This window comes from Candoia aspera, chromosome 2 (assembly GCF_035149785.1).
Source record: "Candoia aspera isolate rCanAsp1 chromosome 2, rCanAsp1.hap2, whole genome shotgun sequence".
Classification (NCBI taxonomy): domain Eukaryota; kingdom Metazoa; phylum Chordata; class Lepidosauria; order Squamata; family Boidae; genus Candoia; species Candoia aspera.
In genome coordinates this window covers 251,495,499-251,512,306 of record NC_086154.1, presented here as the reverse complement: position 1 = coordinate 251,512,306, position 16,808 = coordinate 251,495,499, and the positions used below count along the sequence as shown (strand labels likewise).

The window sequence follows — 16,808 nt, the reverse complement described above, 5'->3', positions numbered from 1 at the left end:
TGCTTGGGGGAATAGTTTACTTACAAGTAAATTCAGGCTCAAACCCACTTTGCTTATTATTTTTATCTTGACTGATAGCCAGTAAGCACAAATCAAGGATCCCCACAACACAGGGGTAAGAAAATGCTGAATCTTCTGGTAGGTAATGGGGTAGAGTGATTTGTAAACCCATTCAGTGTTTGTTTTTTTTTAATGGTATTAATTTTCCCCTACATGGTCCAGTATATCTATTTCTTTTATTATTATATTTCTTTTTTTTTTAAAAGATACTTATTTTCTTGTATGCCACTAGAGTTGCTTTGGTAATTGAGGAAGCCCCCCCCCCAAAAAAAAGGGAAGGGAGGGAGGGAGGGAAGACTTATTAAAGACTTTTTCTTTTCTTAAGTATAAATTGAATGCAAATTGCAGCATTTGTCCTAAGAACTCCTAATCTAATAAAAGACAAGAATTACACATCTTAAGGCAAAATCCACATTTCCTCTTCAGGCAGTTTAATTTGCATAACAGTTACAAATTAGATTATGTTGATAAGCATCTCTCTGATTTACAATGGTAGCTTTTAAATCTATCATGTATTTGCCAGCTGTTCTTTCTTTTACCAATTAACTGTAATGCGTCTGCCCTGCAAGGAAGTATATGATGCTTTAGGAATTTACATAACATACCACACTGCCAGTTGACCTTAAATATTCCTGGTTCATGGAATATTTAATTCTGCAATGCTACAGAAATATTTTCATTATATATTCACTTCAGTAAACAATTGTGCAAACAAGCAATTACGCAAATCAATTTCCCATATACTAAGCACCTAACCCTACCAGTGGCAATTCTCAGCAAACCTAGACAGGAAGGACTTTCACGGATTCAGAGAATGTAAGGATTAGAAGGGATCTTGGAGGTCATCTGGTTTAATCACTGCCCAGGGTAGGGTTCCATGGCAGATGGCCTTCCAGCTTCAGTTTAAACAGTGAAAGAGTCTGCCACCTCCCAGGGCAGTTGGCTCCATTGCTGAATGACGTAATCTACCACCTTGTAATTTAAATCCATTATTTCTTGTATTGTCTTCTGGAACAACATTGAACAAGTCTACCCCATCTTCCACATCACAGGCCTTCAGATACTTGAAGGTAGCTTACATGTCTTTCCACAATCTTCTCCAGATTAAACATACCAAATGCCTCCAACAGTTCCTTACACGTTTTTTTCTTCCAAGCTCCTTACCATCTTTGTTGTTTCCTACTGGACATATTCCAGTTTGTCAGTACCTTTCCTATAATGTGATACCCAGAACTGAATTCTTGGTGTTATCTGACCAATGCAGAAGAGAGCAGAATAATGACTTCCCTTAATTTGACATTACTGTATACTGTAGTTTTGTTGATGCAGCCTAAGACTGCAGTTCTGGGTTTTTTTTGGGGGGGGGCAGTTGCATGAAAAAAAAAGTAGGGCTTTTTAAAACTCTTCTGAGGATTTTTCTGCATGCCTGCATAATCAGACTACTTTTCTACAATAAGACCTGGGATGATGAAAGAATAACCTAGATGAGTAGAGAATCTGCTATTGGTGTCACACTGAGGACACTGAACAGTAAATTGTATAGGAACCAGAGAAATTCCAAGGAAGGAACATAATGTTGACTGTTGAGAGATGTGACTATATAAGATACAAGTTATCAGAAAGATTACTTGTTTAGTGCAGAATTCCATTTTCAATTTAAAAACCCTCTATTGTCATGCATTGTTCCAGTTCTCATCTTTGAAATGGATAATCTTCCATTGGATAAAATGGATGAAATATATATTTTGTTGCAGAATATGCCCAGCACTATGCTGACCAACAAGATTTCAGTCTGTACAGAATCTCAAGTGCAACGAACACATAAGCGTTATTTGCTGTATTCAGCGTAATTGTACTAATACTGGTTTGTTTAACTTAAACTATTAACCCATTCCCGTTGTAAATCATTACTTGTGTCTAATGTGTCAAGACCATTCGTTCAATAAACCATGATTAAACAAACCATGGCTAACCAAATCATGTTTTGATTAAACAAACCATTAATCAAAGCACAAATTTATTAATGTGTGATTCCAGACATTCTATCAACTATGTTAGACTCAGCTCTATGTATCTCCAGTCAGTTTAACCAATGGGTATGATGGTTGTGAACTTATAGAAGGGGAAGGCAAACATACCAGAGAGCAGCAGTTTTAGGAATGATCCTTTAAACTTCAAACATTTTCTAAAGATGAAAAATAAATAAATAACCAACCAACCAACCAACCAGCGTTAGGTATGAGTTTCTGGTTTAGTAGTCAGGGAAGTTAGCCATCATGTGATATAGCTTAATAAGTGTTTAGATGAATATAAATATGAATTATACATTTTCCTTCTGTTGAAGTTAATAGCAGAATTGGATTGTGCCCATTCCTTTTGCCCATAACTTGCACATACAAGTTTTATCTTAATTTGACTAAATAAAATAATTTAATGCCCTGTCAAATTATTCGTCCCATGGCAGAAGAATGTTTTGGGCTGCGTTCCTCTTTTGACTTTTCAGTGATCATGTTAAATGATGCTTTAAATTTAGAGGTCAGGAGCATTTTTTAATGCTCTAAATGAATCAGGTGTATGCTTGAGAAACAAGGTACATTGATTCTCTCGCCCTCTAGATAATAAACAAATTTGGGCAAAAAAATTATTTACTGTTTCCATAGCACTGTGATATAGCACCATAGCCGAACGAAGAATCCACTTAAAGCTAGTAGAGCTAGATTCTCTCCATAAATTGAAACAAGGCTGAGCTGAAGCTCATTTACTGTCTTGGAACAGAATTGATCGTGCTTTCACATTTGATTCACCCACTGCAGATTTGGAGAGGAAGAAAAATGGCATTGTTAGGTCAGTTTAACTAGGCTAGAGTTAGACAGAAAAGATGGGCTGATCTAATCCTTTTCTGTCTTTGTGGCCAGCTTTATTAGAATTTGGGCTCATTTGAATGTATTTTAGATACAGCATTAAAATGTCTCTGTGTTGATTTTTCCATGGAAAGTGCTAGGAGGGAATAATACTGCTGCTTTCTCCACCTTTGTATGCTCGATTAAGACCACAGGTCTACTGCAGAGTGTCCAAAAAAGCCAGGTGTACCTTATGCTATAAAATATGACATACAATGGTTGATTGCTCCCTTCCTACATGTTTCTGAGTCCTTCCATTGCTTTTTTGTGGAACTATTGATGTAATAGCTGCGTTTATTCTCACTCAGTCCAGGTCAGCAAAATTACATTACAGCATTTTATTACTAGCCTTAATTTCCCCTTTTGATTTATTTTTCATCTATTGAGATCAATTACAATAAAAAAAAATACACAGACGTTATTTCGTTGAACACCCAGGATAAGAGGTTCTCACTGCTCTTATTCCCTTCTCATTTTTATCTAGCTATGCATATAGATTTCAAACAATGTTTGCGGATCTGTTATTTTGCCTTTTGATCCATCTTTGGAAAATGGTGAAAAATGAGGGATCATTCCAGTTGGGTTTTTTTCTTTTAAATCCAATTATGTTACAAAGGTTGGCATATACAATATTTAAAAATTCCTTATCTGCCAGGCGATGCTGATTGCCAATCAGCGAAGTACAAAACTAAAGCTCATTTGACAGCTTGTTCCAAAGCCTCTGGGCCATTGCTGAAAAATTGCTGCTTCTCTTTCCCAATGTCTTGATCCCCATTAATGATGATAACTGAGCCGCAACTTATGTAACAATTTGAGTCAGTAGAAAAAAGAACCACATTAAACATTTGATGTCCCATTTCTGTTTTAGTTTTCAATCATCAAGTTAATTTCCTATGTTTCTTGCCCATAATGAACAAGCCATTGATTTAAATAGGTGGTGAGATCTAAAGTATGTATTAGCTGCGGCTTGGCAGCATTCTTTATGTTTTATTCACAATCTCTGCTTTTGACTTTTATGCCAATTAAAGGCAGTGGCTATCTGTTTATGTCCCATATAATGTTCATTGCCTGCTAATTGCACTATATCGAGTGTAATTGAATATTATTTATTTCTACTTAACATTATATTATAGCACATAGTAAAATTAGTATGCAGTTCTCATATTGTAGTATCTTTGGTCAACCTAGCAGTTACAGGATTCATTTTCTACACCTGCAAGAATTCTGATAATAGCCTTACATTATATAGTCAAATGTAAAAAGAAACGTAAAAATCCAGGTACCCTGAAGCAAGAATGAGGATCAGTAGATGTTGATTCATTCCAGGTTCCTTGAAAGCAAGATGTTCAACTAAAAAGCAGTGTCTAGCCATCCATTCCTCACTTCTACCCATCATTAAGCAAATGCTCGGAAAATTATCTTATTTTGGTGTCAGTCAATGCAGCCACTTAACAGCATAGTGATTCCTGGGCTGGTTTTTGCATTATTGAATCTCTCATCTCTTTAAAATGGTGGAGTAATTAGGATTTGGAGAATTGTGACTACATGTCTTTCAGGGAATGGTGGAAGAAACTGTAGAAATGTAGTTTATGAGTTTATTGAGAACAGTCAATGTACGGTGATACGCTGTTATTTCTTTTTATGAAAATACTGCCTTTGAGGATAATGATGCGGTTGCATTGTGCATCTTTGACTTCTGGGAATGTTAAGTTCCAGAGTACTCTATATTTACAGATGATTGCTTTCCAACCATATTTGTAATAATACCATGTAGACAAAGGAATTGTGGGCCAGTTTTCTGAAATGTCAGGAATAGATGTGACTTGGCAATTAGCTGGCATGGCCAATCCAACATGGAGAGATCCAAAGTGTAGTGACAGTTGAGTCTTCTGGTTTTGGTGTCAGACCTGTGACATTTTTGATGTCTAGTTCTGTCTCAATGGTCTCTTCATGTTTTTAAACTCCAGTTAAGGTTTCTATTTTCCACTCTCCGTAGAAAAGTTAAAATTTATGGACATTTAAAATATTGTCATTCTGCCCAGGTTCTCAAGTAAGAGGCTACAGATCGCAAGTAGCACAGAGATCAGATAATCGTTGGGTTTATTTATTTTATATGATTATTTGTTTTAATGTGACATGTGCAAAATGTTTCAAATTTAAACTGTGGGGTGTTGCAAACATTGCGTTCTGATACATCCAGTTCAAAATTACCATTCTACAGTAATTTGACCTCAAAGTGGTTGAAACTCAATATTTTACCCGTCTCTATTTTTAATTGATACCCTTGCCATTCCATCCATCCCCAGTTGGCTCAAGGCTACTAGTAAGAATGGAGATATTAGATTAAGATGTTAAATATATATATTTAAAATAATGAAGTCCTAAAGCCAACATTAATTAACATAGAAGTTCTTCACACAGAATATTTCACACAGAATAGAAGATCTAGCTCAGTGTTTCTCAACCTTGACAACTTTAAGATGTGTGGACATCAACTCCTGGAATGCTGCATTCAGTACATGCTGGCTGGGGAATTCTGGGAGTTGAAGTCCACACATCTTAAAGGATGTGTTGCCAAGGTTGAGAAACACTGAGCTAGCTGAACAGGAATGGCTTAACTTCTTTTCTGAAGGAGAATAATGCAGAAGGAGGCTGGCTGGCAGATTGGCTTCCTTCCTTCATTCCCAATATTCTAAAACTGAGCTATTTATATAGAAAGCCTTCAGAATCCATCCTGTTCTCCTAAAACGATGGCTACTTATGCACCCAATTAACAATCGGAATTATTGTAATTGAAGTTTCATAGGCCATTCCATTAATAGAATTTTCCAGAATAGACAGTTTCAATATAAGAATTTCCTAGGATGTAAGGTTATAATTAAAATTGAATTTTGAAAATTATACTCCTCACATACTATTTGTTTTCATATTTATTCTTCACTGAGTTCCTTTTTAATTGTCTCTGGGAAGAAATCCACAGAAATGTGTTTCTAACATAGATAAGAAAGCCACCTTTAAAACATTTGCACCTTTCCTATGGCAGTGGCATAAAAACTGGCAGGTAAGTAAGAATAAGATCTTAAACCTCTTTTAATAAAACAATTAAAGTAGTAAAATATGCCTTACCGTTTTATTAATTTCATTGACAAAGACATTAAGGGCTCTAGGTGACATCCTGAAATCTATTGGAGTTCAAAAAGTCAAGATTTTATTGCATATTTGCAGTCACAAGCTCATGTCACTTTTCATTTTAAATGATAATCATGGAAATTGCAAAGGTTATATTATTTAAAGGTATCAAAACTAAGTGAATACTAACAACCTGGGGCTTCATGTGAGTTGCAAAAGACTTGATGTGACTACTACAATTTCTGTAAAAGTTGGAATTTGGAATTTTTAAATGGAAGATGATTATCCTCCCTCCCTCCATCTTCCTCTCCTTCTCATGAGTGAACATGTTAATTAAAATTTATTTTTAAGTGTTTTTAATTGAAATTAAATCAGATTTGCTTTTTATCTGTAGTCCTATTCACATCTTTCTCCCAGGCTGGCTGATCTTTTTGTACATCACTCAGAGGCCAAATTCAACTATTGGCTCCATAGAAATTGTGCATTCTTACACCAAATAAAGAAGGATAATTGTCACTATGCCCCATTGGCATCGCCTTTAATTTAATCCCCTTTCTCCTGATTTTATTGTATTTCAGGTTTTTTAAACTCTGTCTTCAAGCATGATAAAGACAAGACTTTCCATAAAACCAGGATTTGAATTATATATTGAGTTCTTGACTTAATTTGCACTGCACACTGAGCCAAAGATTCCTTAACCATCTTTTGTTGAATTAAGCATGTTTAGATGGGTTAATGTCATACACTAAGCATAAACCATGGCTTATAAACTACAGTGTCTAGGTTCACACCATATGCTAAGCCAGTTGATGTGGTTACATGTTGGATAAACTCAGTGAGTCAGTAAAATGGTTTTCAGAGCATTTGAAGAGGCATGAATCAATCTCAAAAAAGATACAGGTATTAAAGTTGTGTGACCTCCTCAGCATTATTCCTGTAAAAGTCATTTATTTTTACGAGATGCTGAGGCCAGATTGAAATTAGACAATATGAAGTTGCTGTGTTGTATCAAATGCAGCAGCTTCATGTCCATTCCCTAATTCTGACTAATGTATAAAAAGCTGACATATTCTGTGTGAAGGAAACTTGTACTTGTTGTGTTATTTTAATGTTCTATTGCTGTTGTGCCATTTTAACAGTTCTTTTTATTTTTGCTGCTTTTATACTCTTTCACTAAGACTTTGGAAATTGTTCTGTCTTCTACTTAACACCCCCCCTGCCCCAAAATCAACCCTTCTTTCACATAGAAAGTCTGACTCTTTCTCCAATCAGAATGTCAGTGAATCTTTCCAGACTTCCCACTTGTCTGTTCACCCGTCCCTTGTCAGAGAGTATACATGTAGAAACAGTTCCCTTGTCATTCCCTGCCATTCTTTCCTCTTTTCCAAATCCACCAATGCCTGTAGCCTATCGCATTCTGTTGAGCTATTATATAAACTTGTTAATAGACACTGGGTAAATATGAAGGCGCCAGGCACCACACGCATCCTTGCTAATGCAGTCCTTGGCTACTGCACCAAGGCTGATGCGTATTGGTGCAGTCGTATTAGCATAGATGCTGCTCATCTCGCACTAGATAATGGACTCAAAGGTTAAGAGCAAAGGATCGCAATGGAGCTTTTCTAGAGCTAATTACCTCTTCACTGCACTGACTCTAATGTGACATGTTTATTGCCTTAACTAACAACTCATTAGCTTAGTTGATGTTTTTGTCAATATTAATTCGTTCATTTAAGCCAAGTCAAAGCTTAAACAAAGATGTCCAGACTGAGAAGTGGGCAGCAGAGTGACTTTTGTTTAGTTCACCTTCTTTTCCCCAGCTCAGTTTAAACAAGATAAATGTTGACAAGAGAAATATTTAGAGTGCCTGTACATAGTTGGTGTTTGTTAATATGTTCCAAGGCCAGGGTCCTTTACTTAAATGGTAGCCGTGACTGGTTTGGGAGATACATTTTTCATAAATTAAAACTCATGTTTTACCTCTTCATTGTATGGGATTCAAAGAGCCAGTTGTTCTTTGAAAAGTAGCCAGGATTCCAATAGGTTAAATTGGGGCAGATATCCTGATTGGCCAGCTCCCTCTCAGCTGCTAAATATGGCAGGCAGTTTGTTCAATAAACAAAAATAAGAAGCTGAGCTTTGAGAACTGCCTGTAAGAGAGGGGGAAAAAAACATAAAAATCAATACTTTGTCTCAACCACAGCAATAAGTAGCTAAATGAATGATATTTTAAAAAGCTTACTGTATAATACAATCACAGTAATGATCAATTACATTTATCTAGGAAAGTTACTTGTTTAGCCCAACATTCACATTTTACTAATGGATGATTGCCGCAGTTCATTATTTCAATGTGCTTCATTTGAAAATGAAAATAATCCATTACAAGATTCATTATCACAATTTCAGTCCGCATAATTTGGGGATGGAAATGAATATGACAAAGGCTTTGTGTTATATAGAGGTTGCCCTTGTGTTTAAAAGGGGGGAGGAAGAAGAAAGAGATGGGAAAGAGTAGACCAAATTAATTTTGCATTTAACAGGTTGAGAGCTGATGAAGTAGCACAGTATGGATTGGAAGATTCCCAGTCACTTCTCTTAGCTGAATGTAGCTATTAACGCTGGTGCAGTAAATGAAAATGTGGGCTTTATTTTGTTATCTGTTGAGAACCACACATGTGAAAAGTCCTTTACACATTCCACTTTTTCATAAACAATTGGCATCCATAAAACCTCAGTGGAAATACCCAAGCTTGGATGACCATGATGTCTGTCAGAGAATGGAAAGATTTTGTAGATGTCTCCAGCAAAACTGGGCAAAGCAGAAACAGTTAAAAATTAGAGGTCGCCTTTGGGCTTCTAGAGAACCTCATTTGTAATACCTAGGATAGGTTACAGTAAGACAGGAAAGGGAGAGAATAAAGGATTGAATTAAAACATAACCAAATGCTTAAAAATAACCTCCGATTACAGCTGCAAGCAGTCTGCAAAGGCTGATCTAAAAAGAAAACCCCTATGATGGGACGTGGGTGGGCCAGTAAAATGACTTGGGCTGAAACTCTTCTACCCTTAGTATGATGTGATGTTCTCTTAAGAGTAGGTTTTGCTACTGCACCATGCTTGCTATTATTTTGCTTTCCTCTGTACAGTGGTCTCTAAGAACACGGTGAAGACACGAATCAGGATTTGAGCATGCATGTATTTAGTTTATCATTATGGCAGTCTAAATTCATCTCACCCAATATTTGTTGTTTTAAGACAGCTGTCACCTTTTCTGAATCCATAAATGAATGTAGCCACTATATCAAACATTTTTATGAACGCCTTATTCCAAAACAATGTTGTTAAGAATGCAAGAAGTGTTTGCAGATCAGACAAAGATCCACCTAAACCCTAGTGATAGGTGAGTCAGTTTCATCAAGTTGGGTCATCTCATCATTAATTCAATTTTTCCAACCTTTCTTTGCAACTTCTCTGAAAAAACCTTTCAAAAAAATTCTAAAACCTGGCCCCTCCTATGCCAATTGATGAAAGTTCTGGGAGTTGAAATTTGCATATCTGAAAGAGACCTTAGTTTGTTTGTTTGTTTGCTTAAACCACACATTAGCTAGGGGGGAAGGATGCCAGTGATGATGATTATTATATCCCACCATTTTAACAGTTTTGGAAACTCAGAATGATACTAACTTATATACTAATGTTTCTATATAATTCCATCTTGATAATATGCTAAAAGCCTCAGGCACTTTAGGGGCAATTGCAGGCCACTGAAGAAGCATTTGAACTGTGCCATAAAGAAGACTCATGCCATCATTTATGCTCTTAAATGTGTTCTTGTACCCTACTTCTAAAACGAGATCCAAAAATGTATGGTGTACAAGAATGTTCTCCTAAATGTTTAATCTATATTAATTATAGATTACCAGTCAGTGGTATAATAAGCAGCATGACTCAGCTACGAAAGGACTTTTTAAAAAAAACCAATGTTCATAATTGGTATGCTTTTTATATTGCTGCTTCAAAATGGACAACAGGAATGGTTTCTTTTTGTTTTATGAACAATTTATGCCTATGGCTGCCCTCAACCTGCTGCCCTCATTGTATAGCACATGCTCTATGAAATAAGGAATCAGGGTATCTAAAGTGGGCAGATGACTATGAAATCATTTTCATTGGTCCATCCAACAGCAGCAGCCACCCCCATTCTAGCAAGCCGCGGCAGAGCCAAGAAGGGAAAACGCAGTGACACTCTATTTGGCTGGGGGGAAAAAACGGGTTCTCCTTTTTCTGAACGATTCCCTTGCAAGATTTTCTTTCAAATAGAACAATACTAGAACTTTGCAACTCACTAGTGCTGAAGTACTTTTTCCTTTCTTCCTTCACCATCTCACTGATTTATTGATCTTTTGGAAATCAATTTGGGATCCTTTTCTGCTGGGAACTTCAAAATGTGTTGAATAGTTATTATCAGGAGTTTTAATGTATGTTTTTTAGTTATACCTCTTGTGGTTATGGGGGTGTTATCTGATAATAGTTTATTAGAAATGAAATCTTGGAGTGAAAATTCTATATTATAATTTTTATGTAGTTGCTTAATTTCTGGAGGATTTTGGGTACAGGAAGGTATCTATGAGATACCTGTGGTCCCTGCCACAATGGCTACCTAATCTGCCTCTTATAAACGTTTTTTTAAAAAAATAAATGGGAAGCTGGCATGCTGCAACACAATAATCTACTGTAATCTATTTACCAGAATGCACCACGTAAATAAAAATATATCTATATAAAATAACCTTGGAGGATAAGAAGAATGGGGAGGGAGGAAGGTTTGGTAGGGACCACTCTGACCAGTTTGTCACCTCATTTTGAAGTTACCAGTTTGTAACTTCCCACATTTACATGACAGCCATTAATGTCTAGGCAAATCACATGATATTAAATTTTGAAAATTTATTTATTTGTTTGTTTGTTTAAAAGACTTGTATGGCTGGCCATCTTAAAACCACAACTCTGGGCAGTTCACAACAGTTATATAAAATCAAACTTCATAAAACAATAAAAGAAAAAAAACTAAAAGAAATGTGCCCACTAATCCAAAAGTTCCCATTTTTCCCTTTCTCAAGTTACTTTTTTGATAAATTAACAGAGAAACGGTTTGGGTTTAGAGATGAAGAATGGATTGGTTGTGCCTATCTTAATTCTTTTAACAAAAAATTGAACAGCAGTGTCTATAAGAGCACCCTTGTTTAAATTCTCCTGAGATTTTTATTCATTATTTGCTCTAAAGATTTTCCAATCCTTGGAAAAGAATTTTTAAATCAGTGGTCAGATTTGTTGGTAAATTTTTGAGCTATTTGTAGTAGGTAAGCAAAACTTTCTGACTCCCAGCAATTTCCATATACGAGTAAAGGTCAGGTTAAAAGAAATCTCATAATTGGCCTTCTGCTTACCATATTATCTCAATCTCTCTATTTCCCACTTCTTAAATGAAGACCAATTATGGTTTCGTTTCCCAGTTTGATCTTTCTAGATGCCTTGGACTCTAATCCTAAAATCATGGATTATGTGATTTTTAATTCCATGTAACCTAAAGGCACTGGGTTGGGGAAAGCTGAAGCAGAGTTTTGTACAGGCCATAGTAGGCTGTAAGTTAGAATCCCTTATCTCTCATGATGCAGATATCTGTACATATGGCATATCCCATCACATGGCTCATGGAGTATAATAAGGAATTGCTTTCCTTTTTTCTTTTTTTTAATACCTGACTCCATTCTTACCTGAGCCACATTTTTACCCTTGGCCCCAGTTAGTGAACTGGGTAGGGGTACGCTAACAAGCAAGCCCCATAAGCTTCAAATCTACCCAAATCATAATGCCCCATGCTAGATCTTGTTTTCCTAACTCTGGCTTTCTAACGTGTCTTGTATGGCAGGCAAAGCCTTGACCTATCTTCTGCTGCAGCCTCCCAGTCCGAAGCTTCCTCCTCATAGTACCATCAGAAGAACTGCCATTGATCTCATAGGAAGAGGGTTTACAGTGTGGGAGCCTTATATGGATGTGTCTGCTGTGCTGATGGGCCTCTTGGAACTCTGTGCTGATGCTGAAAAGCAACTTGCAAAGTAAGTGTCCACCCCTTATTTGATTAGGAAGGAGAGATGTTTTAGATGATGGGTCTCCCTTGTTTCTGATGGAGACATTTGGATTAAGCTTGCAATGGTCCAGTTTTTGATCGGCTGTCATCTCCACGAGCACATTTCACCAATGCTTCAGACTGTCCAATGTTTTCTCATTTGCTTCTGGGCACAATTCAACCCTAAATTTTAACCTACAAAGCCCCATATGGCTTGGTGCCAAGCTACCTTCAGAACTACTTCTGCAGCCAGAATGAACTCAATTCATTTGTCCTGTGATAAATTCCTTAGAGTCCCCATACTGCAGTATGAGGGGGCTGAAGCACACCACTATTTATGTGGCTGTGCTTGTACTATGGAACAGCCTCCCAGATTATATCAGAGTAGCCCCCACATTGTTGGTATTGTGGAAAGATCAAGCTGCTCTGGAGGGCCTGTGATAGTTGAGAAGATGCTGGTGTATGGTTGCTTGTTTTTGTATTCCATATTTTGTATTTTATATTGGTGAGTTTTAGGACCATTCATCTTCTGCCATAGGTTTTTATTGTGTTACTGCTTTTTATTGTAACCTATGAGAATCTTCCCATTACAGTGGGGGGGGGGGCGAGGAGGAGGAGGACCCTCCTCTTTATGGATTGGACCATTTGTACCTGTCAGAAAATGGGATAAATGGATAGCCACTACCCTGACATAAATAATATCCAAAGTTGAAAGATACAGATCCATTGTATGCCAGCCACAGTTGCCAGCAAAATGTCTGGAAATCTGTTCTCTAGACCACAGTCACTAATCCCTGAAGCCCAGCACTGCTCAACATACAAACCCATTGCTGTTGTACAAATTGTGACTTCAGTAAAGCACAAGTATATACAACCTTTTAGGATGTAATTGTGGGCAAGCGGAATCCACTTTAGAATCACAGCTAGGATCAAAAGGAAAACTATCCTGTTTTACGATTTGAAATAAACCATCTCCCCTTGCGTTCCAGCCTCACGCCTCTTATTCATTCCTTTCCTTCCACAACAGCTTTAGTCATGATATCCTGGTTTCTAGGAAGAAATTCAATCATAGTTTTATGGTTTAGACTTCATAGGAAGCCATGATAACTTTCCTAATGCAGGGTGTATGAAAGCAGGAAGAAAAGGCAGAAGCAAAGAGAGAGCATGTGAATATATTAATCTTTGACAAATAAGTCTTAGTTTTGTGGAGTCCTTGGTGCTCTCTGAGCCTTGTTGTTTTCTTGCAGACGTTCTGTTGCCAGACTAGGCAACATCTTCAGTGCGAAGAGGGAGTGGGCCTTGCTCTCCGTTTAGATACTGTGGCTTGCCCTGCTTGTGTTGGTAGGGGTGTTGTTCTCTCCCTGGGAGTTCTTTGATTGAATGGTACACCATTCAAAAGAGACAATAGAAAAGCCAAAAGACCAGTACACTCCCTTGCCAGCAATCAACACCCAGATATGCAAAAATCAACACTAGGATTAACACGAGATGAACCATCAAACAGCACAGTACACCCTAATCAAGGAACTATTAATTCAGGCAATCAACCAAGCAGCAAACAACAGCCCAATCACTGAAGATGTTGCCTAGTCTGGCAATGAAATGTCTGCAAAAAAACAACAAGGCTCAGAGAGCACCAAGGACTCCACAGTTCAACCCTGAGCTACAAATATTTGCTTCAATTGGTAAATCTTAGTTTATCAATTTAATGGTGCATGTGAGCTGAGATAAATAGTTAAGGAACAAACTTTTCATATCTCCTGGGAATCTAAACTGCATATTGTCTGTACCTTTTCTATTTTGCTTAAAATACAGGTAGTCTTCGCTTAGCACCCACAATTGGGACTAGAATTTTGGTTGCTAAGCGAAGCAGTCATTAAATGAATCCAACCCAATTTTATGATCATTTTAGGCAGTCGTTAAACAAATCACCATGGTTGTTAAGCGAACCACATGGTTGTTAAGTAAACCATGTGGTTCCCCATTGATTTTGCTTGCCAGAAGCTGGCTGAGAAGGTCAAAAATGGCTGTCACAGGATGCTGCAATGGTCATAAAGGCAAACTGGTTGCCAAGCGTCCAAATCGTGATCATATGACAGGGGTGGAAAACACTGCTACTGTTGTAAGTGTGAGGACCGGTCGTAACCTGAACCATCACTAAATGAATGGTTGTCAAGCAAGGGCTACTTGTAGGGTTTGCTTCTCACTGTTTTTTGATGGCATGTCATTGTTATTTAGTTAAATATAGTCGTTGAGAAACTTCTCTTCCTCTCTCTGTTGTTTTATATTTCAACTATTTGTTTAATGGTCTGCAGTTGGGTCTCACAATGTTAAGCCCATTAACTCATACAGACATTGTGGTTGTGCTTCATTCACTGTCAGAGGAAAGACAGTTATTTAAAAAAAAGATGTCCATCCTGCTTTTCTACTTAAAAAACACTCAAAACCATTTGAAATAATTAAAATTTAGTTTAAAGTAACAGGACATTCTATAGAGAATGAGTAAATAATACTTGGAGATAAATTTTGTGTGCTTGTTATTTTCTGAAAATGTTTTTTTTAATCAAGAACATTGTTCTAGACTACTTCTGCTTGGAACATATAGTTTAAAAATCAGCTTAATGACATCTTGATATCCTAGCTTTCAAAAAGTTCAGAGAGTTCCTGATCTCTTTCAGAGAAACTGCAGTTGCAGCTTTCTGTTGAAATTCTTAAAAGAGTTATTATTTTGACCTTTCAATGGGCAATTTTACATATTTATATTCCAACATAAAACTATGGATTAAAAAAAACACATATAATTGAGCCTATGAGACTTGGGAGTGGGGTGTGTGTGTGTTAGATTCTGGGGCCTATGGTTGTCCAGCTCCTCCCACCGGCACTTCCTCTTCCTTCCAATAGAGGTTATCTGTATACAACCTACCTCTATTTACTATTCCTTCTTACTTGTTTGTGGTGGATCTCACTGGGTCAGACTAGTTGTGAGGCTCCTTGTAGCTTCCTTGTGGCACCTGGCTTTGTGGTGGTGGGGATTTATTCAGTTGGTGATGGAGGAAGTCACCCTGCTCATGCCGCATGGCTCATGCTAGCTCCTCCCCTCCATGCGGTGCTTTGACCATCTCAGTGGAGGTATCTCCGAGATTGTGCCGCAGGGTGCAAATTGCTCATGGCAATTTTTGCAGAGCAGAGAATGTAGTATGAACCATGGAACTCAAGCAGAACAGCACCCCGACCCCCGACCCCATAACCAGCCAGGCTGGTCCCTCCAAAGAAGGCCAGCTGTCGCAACAGGCAACATCCACTGCTGACAAGCAAGGAGAAGCAAATATAGGAACACAGCAGAGATAATTTCATTGTAATCCTTAAAAAACATGCTTTAGTCATGTGGAAAAGCAATCCCGCCATCCTGTGCTTGTAGGGACAAAGCCGTGTATATAAGAAAACCAGTACAGGTATATCAACCTGGTCTTTGTTTATCAACTTGAGATACGTGAAACAAGGGATAACAAGCCTGTGGATAACAAGGTCCATCTATGTACAATGCGCAGGAAAGTTAAACACATCCCGTTTTATATACACAGGGAGAGTATATTGGACATGTGGAAAGGGCCATATTTATATTCTAACATAAACTATGGATTAAAAAAAACACACACACAAATAATTGAGCGTATGAGACTTGGGAGTGGGGGGTTGTATTAGATTCTGGGGTCTATGGTTGTCCAGTTCCTGGACATACCATACTCTCTAATGTATTACTATGATAACACAGTGGATATAAATATAAACCATTATGAAAACCCAATCATTCAAATTTCATATGGTTTCCAAAACTATTAACTTGGTCTAACAGTCATCTTGTGTAGGCTAAAGATAGATGCTATTATGAATTCTGATTTTTTTTTAAAAAAAAACCTTATCATAAGATTTTGATTTTTTTTTTTAATGCAGCCAAATTGTGATGGGGAGAAGGATCTATTTTCAGTAACATTTGAAGAAATTCACATGTTTATAGTTTTGATTTTTCAACAATGCTAGCATAATTGCATGTGTCCATGTGAGTGTGTCTTCTTACTATTGTAAAAACATACCAAGACAACTTCTTTTTGCATTCAACATATACTTAATTCAAGAAAATGTTAAAATATGTCTAATTCTAGAACCTAAGAATAGAATTTTTAAAAGTTACTAAAAATTATCCTGGACCAAGTATATAAACAATTTTAGTATCATCTCTTAAGATGTGTTGCATGGAAATATGTGAACACAAAGAGACTGATAAACAGGCAAATCTAAAAAATAATAAATTCTTGAGGAAAAAAACAATAAAACTATAAAATCAAAATACACAAAAAAGAATTTTTCCCTTTCCCAGTGAGAATAATTGTTTCTCATAGTCAAAGATATAAAAATATTGTGCAGTTATCACAGTAATTAGATGATCCAAGCAGTCCCAAAGATGTTGTCAGCCTAACTGTGCGAAAATTGTATCTTAAATACCTGCCTGCTTTTTGGAGGAAAGGAGAATTAATTATTAATAAGAATTAATAATTGTCCTTCTGCTCACATCCTCTGAACTATGAAAAATC

The 16,808-nt window shown here is 37.0% G+C and overlaps 1 protein-coding gene across 2 annotated transcripts in view; it reads left to right on the top strand.

Annotated features, from left to right (window-relative positions):
- Positions 1-16,808, top strand: part of WDR7 (WD repeat domain 7) — a 231,529-nt gene that overhangs the window by 156,031 nt on the left and 58,690 nt on the right. For both annotated transcript variants that reach the window (XM_063295797.1, XM_063295796.1), the window contains one exon: positions 12,022-12,208. In XM_063295797.1, the coding sequence (XP_063151867.1) occupies positions 12,022-12,208 (187 nt within the window). The remainder of the gene's footprint in view (positions 1-12,021; positions 12,209-16,808) is intronic.